Source organism: Dermacentor variabilis, chromosome 11 (assembly GCF_050947875.1).
Source record: "Dermacentor variabilis isolate Ectoservices chromosome 11, ASM5094787v1, whole genome shotgun sequence".
Lineage (NCBI taxonomy): Eukaryota > Metazoa > Arthropoda > Arachnida > Ixodida > Ixodidae > Dermacentor > Dermacentor variabilis.
The window spans coordinates 6,839,185-6,853,478 of NC_134578.1; the positions used below are offsets into that span (position 1 = coordinate 6,839,185).

Here is a 14,294-nt window from a genome sequence, read left to right on the forward strand (position 1 = left end):
ATATATTTACCGCGCCAACTGTTAAATATCTCGTTTTATTGTTGTGTATTTTTCTCGTTCTGTTCTACCATTCCCTTTCTTTTCTGTAGTGCCTCTAGTTCTTGAACGTATGAACCATAATGTCGCTAACGGAAACTTTCTATTGCTGTGCTAATACGGTTTGTTTTATCTCATGTTGATGTCACCACGCGAAAGAGGCCGGACAAGGATAACGTTACGAGCGAAGAGCGGCATGATTCAGGCCTGCCGGCGCAAGTACGAGAGGAATGCGAATTATTTTCTTAGGATAAGTACCAATGCTATTATAATTACATTTGCTACACGTCGACCGGAGTAAATACCGATACCTGCTGAAGTTATCCGTGAAGCTTGTCAAATATCGTTACTGCCGCATATGTGCAGGTGGCGTGATTGTCGCAGGCGTGGTCGTTATAACTATTCGGGCGTTTAAGAAAGCAAGTCGCCTTGCATTTCACTTTAGCGCGTATACTTATTGTCACTGACTCTTGCGCAACAAGTATAATTGAAGCAACTGTGTTGCGTGAGACTTGTCTGTTTAAAACAGTTTCGGTGTTCTAACGCGAATGCGTTAAGGGCCCCGTGTCGCAGAAAATCCGGCATCTGCGTCCAGCGTCGGACGTCGTTTCGGCAAAGATTTTCGAATCACCCGTACCCAGGCCCTCCATGTGGCTCGAGCAAGTTACTGAATTGAAATGACTCAAGCCCAAATACGTAGAAAAATCGTAAAGTATGACTTATACACTACCTGCAGACATGATAGCGTCGGATTGTAATTTGAATATGCGAGAAAACATTCTGTCACGCGAAAGGTCTGTCGCGCTTCAATCGTGCATCACTAACTGATATCGCTGGCGATATGCCTTAGCACGCTTTTCGTTTCAAGCTGCGCGAGCTATTTCGGTGGACCTTGCCTGCCCCTTCGTGCGCCCAAGTATCCCCACCGTCTGGTGGCGTTATCAAGCGGATCACGCGCCATCTCTCGTGCAATTGCGCAACCGCCGACGCCGCACGCGTGCCACGCGCGGAAGACGGATTCCGGGAGACGCGAGAGCCACGCGGGGAAAGCAGCATTCAGGGGACGCGAGAGAGTCGGGGTCCCCTCACGCGTCCCGCCGTCGTTGTCGTCGTGCCGCAACCGTCGGCGTCCTCACGCTGTCGTGCCGTCTACCAAAACATATTGACGATAGTTTGGGCCGCCGTCATCAAACACCGTTACCGATGCCAGCGATGTACTTCTAAAATAGTTCTAGCATTTATTTGCGTTGTCTAGATAAGTTATTCGCTTACTCTGACAGTCATGTTCGATGGGTTCTGCAACAATTTCCTTTATTTTTTTTATGTTCATCCTCACTTAAAGACGTCGCCTTGGCGCGGAAGTTTCTCCGATTTGACACTTATGCACGTCTCCGCTTTGACAGCACGGATGATCGATGCCGGTTTAAAGGCTAGACCGTTACAATGGCCGCTGTCAGACGTATCTGCGGTGCTTGATGTATCGTTCGCCTAAATAATGAGCTTCACTGACGACACGCTTGCGTTTTGAAGAGTGACCTATTTACGGACGGCGGCTGTGACATCTGCTATCAATATTTGCCATTTGCTGAACTTACGATTGCTATACACTCTTACGCAAACGAAAAAGAAAAGGAAGAGCGATGCACATCTGTTCAGCTATTAACTTGCAGGCGTGATGGGGGAACGCGGTGTTACGTACCCCCTTTTTTTTTAACGCGACAGCGTTCAGCGCCCCGTGTCCTCGAAAATACGGCGTCGGCGTCCACTGTCGTTTCGGCAAAAGTCGTTCCGGACCACTCGTACCCAACCATGCACGCTGGCAAAGGTGTAATGCAAAGAAGTTACTGAACTAATTGAATTTCTCAAAGTAAAATATGCGTCATAAAAATTGTGACGTACGACTTGCGCACAACCTACAGACGTGATAGCGTCGGATTGAAATTTGAATATACGAGAAAACATAATTCCGTTACGCGGAAACTCAAACACAAACCCCTTGTAACGCGATAGCGTTTTCCAGCTGCCGTTTGTCATCTTAGTACGAGCGGCGCTGGCCCCTCGGTTCCGTGCACACCATCAAAAAAAAAAAAAAACCACAAACTCGCCTCCGTGCATAGCGTTGGCCGCCAGCGTTTCCCGGTAAACATTGCGGTTACATAAGCTGGAGTTGCCGGGAAGCGTGAGAAGCACTCAAGGATCTTTGAATGCTATCGCGTTCCACTCTTAAAGGTGAAGCTTAAGCGTGCTCTAAATTTGTTTGTTACCAAACAGAGTTCCCAGAGTACTTCCGGTTAAGCACTCTGCAACAAAGCAAGTTACATTAGTCTGTAACTGTACAGAACTCTCCAGATGGCACCAGCTTTGCTGCATAGTTAGAGAATCCTTGAAAAGTGAATTTTACTGCTAAGTACAGCAACAAAGAAGCATGCAGTAGCTGGACACTTGGGACACATTCCTTGTACCTGACACATCAAGAACATGTGCCATAGTATACTATAGGACAAAATACTTAGTTTTGCTTGGCTAACTTAAGTGTCACAAATGCGTGACCGGAAGTTTTCTGGGGTCATGAACGCACTGCAGCCTCAGCGCGTAGAGTAAGGTCTATTCGGTTGGCTCATAAGTTCTGGCGTTTTTTAAGTTTGTTTCCACAAAAATAAACAAGAAATTAACTAAAATCAATAATGTATTCACCGTCGTTGTTTACAACTTCTTCCCAACGCTGAACAAGCTGGTCAATCTCGACGGTCGAAATAACCTGGCTTCGACTCGAAGAAATCGTCCACGTCAAATTCCACGTCATTAAGGAACGGAACGCCTTGCCGTGCATTCGAGAGGGATCGGAACAGATGGAAATTCGAACGCGCTGAGTCGGGAGAATACGAAGGGTGCGGCAGCACTTCCCAGCCAACCGTTTTAATGGCGCAATCGCAGTGGAGCATGCCTTCCCCGTCCCACCATACGCACAACATTGTTTTGCTCGCGGTGTCGTCCATTTGTCCGGGCTCCTTTGCGCTGCTTCAGCTTGACGTGCAGGCACCATTTTTTGTCGCCGGTAACAATTCGGTCGAGGAATCGCTGCTTGTGTCCGTGAGTTGACCGATGACGCGCAAGCAAACCGGCGGAGCTCGTGGCTCAGTGGTTTTTGGTGTTGTCGTTCACAAAGCGCGCGGACCCCATGCGGCCAACTTTTGAACCTTACCCGTCGAGTGAACGTGTACTATGGCCCTGTGGTAGTGTGGGGGCATTCCATGGTCGCTGCCAGTTCCTTCGTTATTTGGCGTGGACCTTCGTGAATGAACTGATTCAGTCGCTCCTCGTCGAACTGAACGGGGCGTACGGTGCGACGCATGTCATCGAGGCCAAAATTGCCTTCTTTGAAGCGCTTAAGCCAAATTGGGCCGTCCTGAGAGGCGTCGCATCTCTCGAGCAGCGTCTGCGGCTCTGGCACCTTGATTAAATACAAAAAAAAAAAAGGAAGGCAGAAGGTGTCAAATTCTTTTTTGACGCTCCATTTTGATGACCGAAAAGAATGAAAAGGATGGCAACATTAAAAACTAAACGCACTATATTGTAGAGCACATAATTCTCTACCGAATGACATAAAACGCATTGGCAACACATTTCCTTTTGCACACAAAATTTTCGCTTGATGCGATGTGCTACTTGAGTTGTGTGAACTCTCATTGTAAAGAAGGACCAGATGTTTGCGCACAATATGGTCGGTCGGCTCGTTGGTGTACCTTTAGATGTACCTTTAAATGGAACTTGCACCCCTCATATAATACCTCAAATGTCCCGGCCAGGGACCTTTGAGGTATAATGAATGAATGAATGAATGAATGAATTTCGTAATGAAACTTTTTTGCACCGGATAGTTATATGCTTCACAGAAACATAATAGTTTGCGGTAAAATCTCGCAGTGCTGAAACCAGTGAGCACCACCCTTGTTTCGTGCGTTTGTATGCGACACACAGACACTGGGTTGTCGGTTTTAATAGAAATACAGGCTTAACTGAACGTTTCTTGTAGCAGATATGACAGACGGATTATATGAAGAGGCGGACACTGCTTTCAATGCAAGCACGGGTTGCTTGCAAGACAAATTGCGGAGTGGTATTAAATAAACACAATGTCACCAATTACGTGTGTAATTAATCGCATTGTAGCAAGTGTCCCAATTGCGGGATTGCAGCCGAGTAGTATGAAGTCAGATTCATTCATAAATCTTGCGCTTAACGCTACTTTCGATAACTATATACGCTCTCCAAATCGGTGCATCGGTGATTCAGATAACACTTATCAGCACTCCATTTCCTACATTTCTACTATTGGCTGACAAGTCAGAGGAATCTTCAGCTTCAATTGACGTTGTGTCCGATTCGCGTCGTACGCCGAGACTGGTGACAGGAGTCCTAAATGCGAGAACAGAGTGGAGAAAAATGTATACGTTAAACGCCAACTCTAATGAAACCTCAATTTGTTCAAAAGACATATACTAGGCGTCATGAAATTGCGGCAAATTCGTAAGCAAGCGGTACCTATACATCCTCATCGCAAGAAATGTCCGCGCGGCAGTGTCTATTACCACCGCACTTAACCCGATCCGTGCATGCCGCATGTATTCGGTGCACGTTAAAGATCCCCAGGTGGTCGAAATTATTCCAGGGTCCCTCACTACGGCGTGCCTCGTAATCGTATCGTGACTTTGGCTCGTAAAGCGCCAGATTGATTAATTTTATACTTAACCCGAACACGTATTCAGCGCGTTTCCCGTCTCCCGCAGAAGTTGCTGGGGATTTGTGGCTGGGGTGCCTTGAATATGCTTGCTAGAATGCGCCTTAATTCCTTCCAAAGCTGTCCACGCTCGCAGCCCGTGTTCGTTAAACCGCCATAGGTGTGCCTTCATTCTGACGGCGGCTGTGCATGTCGTCTGTGGTTTAGCGTTATTGGGCAACGCTTGCACGTCCGGCAGAGAGGCGTGTTCCTTGTGGGCGCGATTCTTGACGCAAGTGGAACGCGGGCGCCTCTTCGTGCGCGCAGCGGCGGCGGCGGCGGCGGCGGCACTTGGCCCCGAGTTGGACCTGATCGAGGCGCTGGGCAACGGCAGCTACGCGGGCCTGGAGCCAGCCAGGGGCGTGCACCGCTGGAGCCCCGCCGTGCGCCTCTCCGCGTCCAGGACGAGGCAGGTGGCCCTGCCCGCCGAGGCGGCCCGCCACGCGGCGCACCTGCTGCTCTCCGCGGACGTCACCCTGATGGCCGCCGTGCGCCAGGAGCCGCGCAACGTGGGCACCGTGCTGTCGCTGTGCCGCGACGGCGGCGGCTTCGTCGAGCTGCAGAGCAGCGGTCGCCGAGACGAGCTGCGCCTCCACTACGTGGCCGGCGGGGGCCGCCAGATGGTCGAGACGTTCCCCTACCGGCTGGCCGACGGGGCCTGGCACCAGGTCGCCGTCGCCATCAGCGGGCCCAGGTATGCTGTGCTATGCTCCCGTCGTGCGGGCGTCACCTCTTAGGCGCCCAGATAATACCCAAATGATTCTGTTGGGCGTCCAGGCGTCTCTTAGGTATTCAGCTGGGTGCTTCCGTTGTGTATCCACGTGCTTCCATTAGGTACTTCCGTTATGTTTGTAACTGTTAGGTACTTCTGTTAGGTACTTCCGTTATGCTGACTGCTGTAGATACTCTTAATACCCTTAAATTTTAGGTGTCCAGGCACTTCAGCTAGGCACCCAGGTACTAATGTTCTCTGCCCATGTGCCTCCTTTAGGTATCCAGGTATTTCTGTCAGATACTCATGTGCTTGCGTTATATCGCATTTTCCGCAGTGAGCGTGAACTGACCACACCTGAACTGTACGGGCGGAAGGGGCTTTAACTGCGGAATTTCTCCTCATACCACCCCCCCCCCCACCCCCCCACGCCGTAGTTGAGGTGCCCTATATCGCTCGTGTCAGTAATTTCGCTTTTTTACCGTTCCGATAACTTCGTCCTTTGTTGCTTTTGGTCGTTAAGACCATGATTAACTAATTGCTAAACTACTTTTGGAGGAACATTTAGTATTGCATGTGAGGACCCTGAAGGCCAAATAGTACACGCAATTCTCAAGATGTCCACAAGACAATGCTGTCATAGCAGGCAAAGCACAGAACGCATGTAACACACTCTGGTGCGCAATGCGGTTGTCTAAAGATAAAGGTAATCAAGACCAAGACTTATTTCAGTAATGTAATTTATTGTCGGAATGTGTGTAGGGAGTTCAGGTTGGCAATCGTTGTCGGGCCCTTATACCTTGCATGTCAGCCTCAAATGCAAGGGGATTCGTTCCTTTATTTCCATCGTCCGCATAAAACTTGATTTCTCAATAGCACATTATATTGCCCAGCATGCGTGTGTTGCGCACGTGTGCTGTGTGTGAACTGATCCGTTGCCTCCTTTGAATTAGACAGGCTTGTAGTGGCGCTTGTTCTTTTGTGTATGTCTGCTTAGCGCCGTTCGAAAGATTTTACAGCACAACTGTACGTATAAGAACTAGCCTGCACTTCGTCTCGTCAGCTCTGCGCAGTGCACGTGTCGTCCAATTAGAAACGAGAGCCAGCCGCGCGCGTTGAGAATACAGGAGGGCTAGCTCGCCTGTAGCATTCCACCACTGATTCTTCCTTGACGCTTCCATTCAGTCAGCATCGTGTGAAGGGTGATGATGTCTGGACAACGACGGAGCCCTTCTGCATCTGTATTCTGATTCGCTGACGCTATGTGTAGCCATCGCTGCACTGCTTTCTTTTTTAATTTGGGGAATTCGCTGCATGCTGCATATGCATGTAGCAAAACATTTGGGAGCCATTCCACTCTGTGAAAGTGGATGACCAGCGAAGCTGAAGCACATCACACAGGGTTAAGCAAGGGTACAGTATTTACTTCCATCATTTGGTAATGATAGCGACGATGGCTTTGTGATTACTGTGATATACACTGATTGGTTCTGTTACAACCTTAGAGAGAATCTTGGCCAATGTTAAATCTATACACGACCGTTGTTGAGTGACTTGGATTGCTTTGGCACTTAAAACCAAACTCTCCTAGCACAAACTGAGTGAACGAGATCTTGTCTGGTTTTGAAAGGTCCACATTCAAGTCTCCGATGATCACCGGTAGTTTCACCACGGCTAACCATGCAGAGTGCGTGGTCACGAACTTCTCGATATCACACTTGTGTGTGCCTGGATATATATTTATACACACTGGATATTCACACGTGTACTTATCTTTATCGGGCGACCACGTTTCGCCGCCTAACACATGTAATCGCACAGCGCGGGACGCGCCTGCATGTATCCGAAGTTTCTGGAAAGTTATCGATGCTTCTACCCGGCTGTCTGTTGTCGCCGGACCTTGTGTTATCTGATTTCATCGCGTGACGCGAATGGTGTAGAACTTTGTGGAAGGCACGCGGGTCAGAACGATTGGTCTGGAACATTCGACGACTGCTGTATAAAAAAAAAAGCCGACGCGCTTGACCCGCTGATCAGATTTGCGACGATCGCCGACTGTGTTCGCCGCTCTCGTTGTGCTTTAAGTGTAGCCTGTTTTGTGGGCACAGGTTTGCCCAATAAAAGCTAGTTTTGCCTTTCACAGTATTGCTACTGTGTTCTTTGACGTCACGACCACGTGACAATATCTAAAGGTAGAGGTATACAGTTTCGCCGTAAAAAAGGGGCATCAAGTAGCTGCATGCAGACCTGCGTGATGCAGGTGCTGTGGCGATGAGTTCGCGAATTGGTTGTCGGTTATCTAACGAGTTCTCCGGAACTTGATGCCTTGGTTTCTTCTGCCTGAACATCGCGTGTTCCTATCATGCTGAGCGCCAGGGCACAGCCCCAAATGTGATGAATGCCCGACGTAGACACGGTGGCCGGACACTTGGCACACGTTCCAGGGTGGTCAGTCGCAGATTCCTGCGCAGAACGGACTGTTAGTTCTTTCGAGCCGAGGTGATCACCGCGCTCGCCGGCGGGGCGGCAGGTCGAGGCGCGCGCTACAAGCGCTCTCCCCCGCCTCCGAACGCAGCGTGCAGCTGTTCGTGGACTGCAGCCGCGTCTACTCGCGCCTGCTGCGGCAGCCGCCCAAGACGGTCGCGGACGAGGGCAAGCCGTGGCAGCTGTGGCTGGGACAGCGCAACGCGCACCACTTCCACTTCCGCGGTGAGCTGCAGGACGTGCGCATCGTGGCGCAGCCGCAGGCCGTGCTGCTGCAGTGCCCGCAGCTCGAGGCCCAGTGCCCCACCTGCGGCCAGTTCCAGGAGCTCCGCGAGGCCGTCGTGCGCCTCGAGGGATACGTCAGCAAGCTCACGCAGCGGGTGAGTGGGGCACGCCTCGAGTGTGTGGCGTGTGTGTGTACGTCTGCTCCCCAGACTTTCTCCCCTCTTCCGATCCTTTTCTTCCCTCTCGTTCGTGTTGCGGCTCCCTCACTTCAAGGCAGGCGGGTCTATGCACCTTCCGGGCGCAGTTGCCAGCCTGCCCTGAAATGTTTTCTTCGAGTTTACGCATAATGCAGCCGAACGTCGTTACGAGGAATGTTTTTATTACGAAATGACGTGTACAACGAAGGGTGCAACGAGACCTGGCCACATATTTTTACGTTATACCTGTACACGTATTGTGCGCGCCACTATAATGTTATGCTAGAAAGTCCCGCGCGGAATCTGTTGTAACTGTGCTGGCAACGTGCAAGTCACCCACCGCGGTAGCCTGGATGCTGTGGCGTCGTGCTTCTGATCTCGAGGTCGCGGGTTCGGTCTCGGCCGCGGCGGCCGCATTTCGACGGGGGCGGAATGCAAAAAAATAATAAAACAAAAGAAACTCGTGTACGTAGATTTACCTGCACGTTAGAGAATCGGGCAAGAAATAGATCTGCAGTATCCCACTATACCGCGTGCTTCATAATCAGATCGGGATTTTGGCACATGAAACCCATAATTTAATTTTAATTTACCGTGAAAGTCCAGTTGGACGGCGCATTTCGTCCAGGACTGGTTCGAAAACGTGGAAAAAAGCGATGCGAGCCCAGAAGCGCAAGAATGCCCTCGTAAGACTGCTCTGACACACAGCAAGACCACCGTATTTATATGCACGTTGGGGTAATTCTTCTGCCAGAGACGGTGTTGCAACCATTAGACCAAGGCATTATAACACAGCCTGCTAAAGCTGATTATCGTTTCAGAATGCTTTATCGGATTCCAAACTTCTCAGCATGGTCAGCATATAAAGTTTGATTTGTTTCGGCGTTCTTATTTTGCGATGTAATGTACCGTAAAAGAGGCGACCTTCATAGCGAAATGAACCATATAGCGAAGGATATTTCGGGTCCTGCTCGTTTGACTGCAGCAACAACAATAATAGTAAACTCTGAGCGAAGCGTAAAGTGCACGTCGTACCTTATTCCCAGGCATGCTCCCTGCCCTTCTTGCGCCAGCTGTACTGAACCGTTACATTTCGCGGTGGCATCGACAGTTTTCAAAAGTGCTGGGCCGCCTCGCAGTCTTCACACAGGCTCCGCTCACTTTCTGTGAAATGTGCCGTCCCTATAGTGTTCCCTGCGCGAGATCCACGCGTGGGTGACTGTTCACAGACGTGGAACCGCATCTGGCCGCGCAGCTGTCGTGCTTCTTTGGTCGTCTGTTGCGAGCGCTCGCGGAGAGAGAGAAAAAAAAAAGAACTTGCGACCTCTTCCATGTACATTGCCGTTGCTGCTGCCGCCGGACGAGAGAAAGGTGACACGTGCCGTCCACGCTTAACTGCGGATCCGTCGCTTAACAAGCCGGACTGCTGTAATTACTTCTGTTGACAGATGGCGCTCTGCTCTAGCGCAACTCCAGGTTTGGAGTTTAGAACATTTCGATCGAGGAACGTTTAGGGTACCGGTGAAAAAAAAAAAAGCTGGAAAGAGACGGGATCGGAATCATCACAAGCACAGGTACCGAGATAAACAGACATGGAGGGGTTGACTAGAAAACATATCTCCTGTCGGCCACCCTGTATTTGGGAAGGGGACCGCTCTGTGCACATGTTCTCTCGATATGCGCGTGCAACCGGGGTCGTTTGTTGCAACGTACACATGTATCGTCTTCGTTGCAGCGTGCGACCGCTGCATGCTATGCTGTCGTAAGAAAGACAGCGCGCCAGCAGACTGACAGAAGGAGCGAACAGAAGCTCCGATGCCCGTCCGTCTGCTGCTGCGCCGTCTGTCGCAGCGGACTGCCTGGTCTGGTCGCGCACCTCGCTCGTTGTACTGTCGCGCCCGTTGTCCTTTCCGAAGAGCGTGCGCTGAGCGCGACGGTGGAAAAACACAAACGTTACCGCGACATGATCACGTGTTGGGCCGACCGTTACTGGCTTCACTTCCGTGGCGCTCCCTTCTTCCACGCTCCCCGTGAAGAGGGCTCGTTTTCTTCTCCCTCGCATGTGTGGCGCCAGCTAGCCGAGGCCGAGCAGAGGATCGCCTCGGTGGAGGAGTGCGAGTGTCAGCGCAACTGCCGCGTCAACGACACCGTGCGGCCCGACGGCGCGGTGTGGAAGCAGGACTGTGATATTTGCACGTGCACGCGGGGCAAGGTCGAGTGCCACCCGATCGAGTGCCCCGCGCCGCTCTGCAAGCACCCCGTGCTCCAGCCCGGCGGGTGCTGCCCCATTTGCCTCAGTGAGTGGCGGACATGGCGTCGTGTAAGGCGGAGGTCGCTGACTGCCGATTTCCTTCTCTTGCAGAGAAATGTTTGCTGAAGCAGGTCATCTACGAGCACGGGGAACAAGTTACGTTACAGTGTGCCCAGTGCAACTGCAGTGTGAGTACATACCGTCTTCTACTCTAGGCATGCCCCAACAGTGCATGGAATCTGCGCAAATCTCAAAATACAGAAAAGGCATGGGCGATTTGTTGCGTCAGTTCTGCGCATTTTCCCGACAAGCGAGATTTCCTGCTACTCTGAGTATGCCTTGTAAAGAAAGAGTATCCGTTGTTCGGGTAACGAGGCCGACCGAGTATAGGATTTTAAACGTACGCATATAAGCCAAGCGCATGTAGACGATTTGCACTAGGCGGATTGTGCCTTGTGCCGCCGTTGCGCCGCCTAACGGTATTCCACTGCGCAGGACGGCCAGATGACGTGCCGTCGCATCGACCAGAAGACGTGCCCGGCGCTCACGTGCCCCGAGTCGCAGCGTTTCAGCGTGCCCGGCGAGTGTTGCAAGTTCTGCCCGGGCGTCGACTACTGCGCCCGGGGCCACGACTGCGACCGGCACGCTTCGTGCGTCAGCCTGCAGACCAAGTACGTCTGCCAGTGCCGATCGGGCTACGCCGGCAGCGGCCGCGTCTGCGAGGACGTCGACGAGTGCCTGAAGGAAGGCGGCTTCGACGGTCACCACTGCCAGGCGTCCAGCACGCGCTGCGCCAACACCCCGGGCAGCTACCGCTGCGACTGCCTGCCGGGCTTCTCGCGCGTCGACGCCTTCAGCTGCGCCGAGGTGGACGAGTGCGCGTCGGGACAGCACGGCTGCCACCGGCTGGCGCGGTGCCTCAACACGCCGGGCAGCTACGAGTGCCGGTGCCCCGCGGGCTACCGGGGCGACGGCCGGCGTCAGTGCGCGCCCGTGTGCTCGCGCGGCTGCCTCAACGGCGGCCGCTGCGCCGCCCCGGAGACGTGCGCGTGCCGGCGCGGCTTCGCGGGCGCCCGCTGCGAGCGGGACCTGGACGAGTGCGCCGAGGGCGTCCACGGGTGCGACGAGGAGCGCTCGCGGTGCGTGAACATGCCCGGCTGGTTCTACTGCGAGTGTCGCGAGGGCTACGCGCCCACCGCCGCCGACGGGTCGTGCGAGGACGTGGACGAGTGCGCCCTGGCCACGCACACGTGCCACAGCACGGCCACGTGCGTCAACGAGCGCGGCTCCTTCGCGTGCGTGTGCGCCGACAACTCGAGCTGCTCGCTCAAGTGCGACCACCGCGGCGTCGAGCGCACCGACGGCGAGCGCTGGCCGGGGCCGGACCCCTGCACGCGCTGCGTCTGCCGCGCGGGCGTGGCGCGCTGCGACCGCGTGCCGTGCCGCTGCGACTCGCCCCGGGTGGACCTGCGCTGCTGCCCCGAGTGCGACCGGGCCGGCTCGTGCGAGCACCCGGACGAGCCCGGCGTGCGGCTGGCCAGCGGCCAGCGGTGGCTGCACAACTGCCAGCAGTGCGAGTGCCTGCGCGGGGAGCTGGACTGCTGGCCCGTCGAGTGCCCGCCCCTGCGCTGCGCCGCCCACTCGCTGCGGCCGGGCGAGTGCTGCCCGCGCTGCGACCACGAGGACCACGAGGAGTGCGCCGGCGCCGCCAACTCCAGCGGCCACCGCGGGTGCACCCACATGGGCCGCACGTACCGCGCCGGCGAGCTGGTTCCGCTCGACCCCTGCGCCAGCTGCAAGTGCGCGGTGAGCCTCGCGCTGCGCCGGGGCCCTCCGGGGCGCGGAGGAGGACTCTGCCCGCATGGCGCTTCCCTGGCGGCTTTAACCGTTTTGCCAACAGCCGCTTCCTGCGTCTTGCGTGCGAGCGAGCCTATATACGCATGTGCAGCACGCTGCTGATATGACGTACTACAGTGCTTGCGCGACATTGCGGTTAAGCCATGCGACCCCGTCGTGGGAACGGCTGTTTGCCTTCACAAAAAAAAATAATTATGCTTGTTCGTGCTGGAAACAACGCCTGAGCCATAGGTGGCGCTTGCGCTAACCCTTTAATCGCACGCCGTTGTACATCGTGGAGCTGGGAACGGCAGAACTCGAGTGTGTCCTCCTCGCCCTGGTGTGGTTCGCCGCATAGGGCTTGCGTGACTCCTAGGTACCCGAGTCTTGGAAGCACGGGGTCGTTTCTCAGTCCAGCGGTCTGCTTGGGCAGTACAGGCTAACACGATAACCGTCGCGGCTCTCTCGGAGAGATTGCCCTGGTCTGACGTCACGGCCCCGAGCTTGCAGGCCTTCCGCCTAGGGCGCGATGCTGCTGCGTGACCGCCGTGTCTCGCTAACCTTGCATGCCGCTGGTGCAAGTTTGCCGCCTCACTCTAACCCCTTCTCCCCCCTTGCAGGTCCCCGAGCTCTTGGTGAGCAATGCGGGCTTTAGTTCGCTCCGGTAATAACCCCGCTCTCTGTCGCATGCTCTACTAACCGCTGCGTGGGCCCGCGGCGGCGTTTACAGCGCCACCTTCCGTTCTCCTAACGCAGGACGGCCACCTCTGCTGCCTGTACTCTGCTGACTGCCTTGGTCGCGATGGCCCCAGCGTTTCCCAGCTGAGGGTTTCCGGCCCACCGACGCACCACCTTCCCTGATGCGAGGGGAGCACCTTGTACAGCGTTAATTTATTAACTCCCTGAACGTGTAACTTATTGATCCCTTCAAGAGAACTCACACAACCACAAACACTCTTATGCCCGGGAGGCGCACACATTCCACCGGATCTCAGCGACATTCCTCGCGCGCGCCTGGCATTGTTAGCAACGAAGCCAAAGAACTGTTGAAACCACGCGCAAGAGATAGGTCTATTATATTATACATATTATATATAAAAATATATATATTATAAATATATATATATATATATATATATATATATACTATTATGAAAGGTATACACACACACTCGCGTGTGTGCTTGAGAGAGAGATAACTAGAGCGCATATGTTAATGCGCGATGCAATGTACATTCTACTCCTCCGGGTTTTCCGCGCCCGCGAGAGTTAAGCGAGGCCTTAGCGTGACCGCAGGCACGTTGCGTGTGTTTTGTGTTTCGTGTGCGTGTGTGCGTGTATGCGTGTGTGTAAATAGGTTTTCTAGTCTCGTCGACAGCGAAACCCCCTCGGACGAGAGACCTGCCAGCGAATACCTCAGAGCCGCCTCCGCTGCCGCCTCCGATGTGGGAGAACCCCCCCCTTCTAGGTGCTTTTTGTACACACAAGCTTCGTTTTTATAATATACATACTATACATGTATAGGCGCCTGACCCTTCTGTAGGATTTTTTTTTTATTAGGCGGCACCCGATACGACGGGGACCTGCAATAGCGCCTGCAAACTGGCACCCACCCACCCCTGCCCAGCCCAACCTGGGTACGCAGAGCCCGGCACAGGCTTTGACACACACACAAACCGACCCCAGTTTCGTTCTTTTTTTTTTTTTCCTAGTCGTTTTTTTCGCCTCACCCCGTCCCTCCCTTTTTATTTAAATAAAACCCTGGTTGAACGCCTC

General features: G+C 53.6%; 1 protein-coding gene across 4 annotated transcripts in view; it reads left to right on the forward strand.

Annotated features, from left to right (window-relative positions):
* Positions 1-14,294, forward strand: part of LOC142564065 (protein kinase C-binding protein NELL2-like) — a 102,933-nt gene extending 88,639 nt beyond the window's left edge. For 3 of the 4 annotated variants that reach the window (XM_075674888.1, XM_075674889.1, XM_075674887.1), the window contains exons 3-9: positions 5,081-5,507; positions 8,101-8,389; positions 10,506-10,728; positions 10,794-10,870; positions 11,178-12,488; positions 13,139-13,182; positions 13,275-14,294. In XM_075674888.1, coding sequence (XP_075531003.1) covers positions 5,081-5,507; positions 8,101-8,389; positions 10,506-10,728; positions 10,794-10,870; positions 11,178-12,488; positions 13,139-13,182; positions 13,275-13,344 — 2,441 coding nt within the window. In that variant the 3' untranslated portion in view covers positions 13,345-14,294. The remainder of the gene's footprint in view (positions 1-5,080; positions 5,508-8,100; positions 8,390-10,505; positions 10,729-10,793; positions 10,871-11,177; positions 12,489-13,138; positions 13,183-13,274) is intronic. The other variant, XM_075674890.1, reaches the window with a different exon arrangement.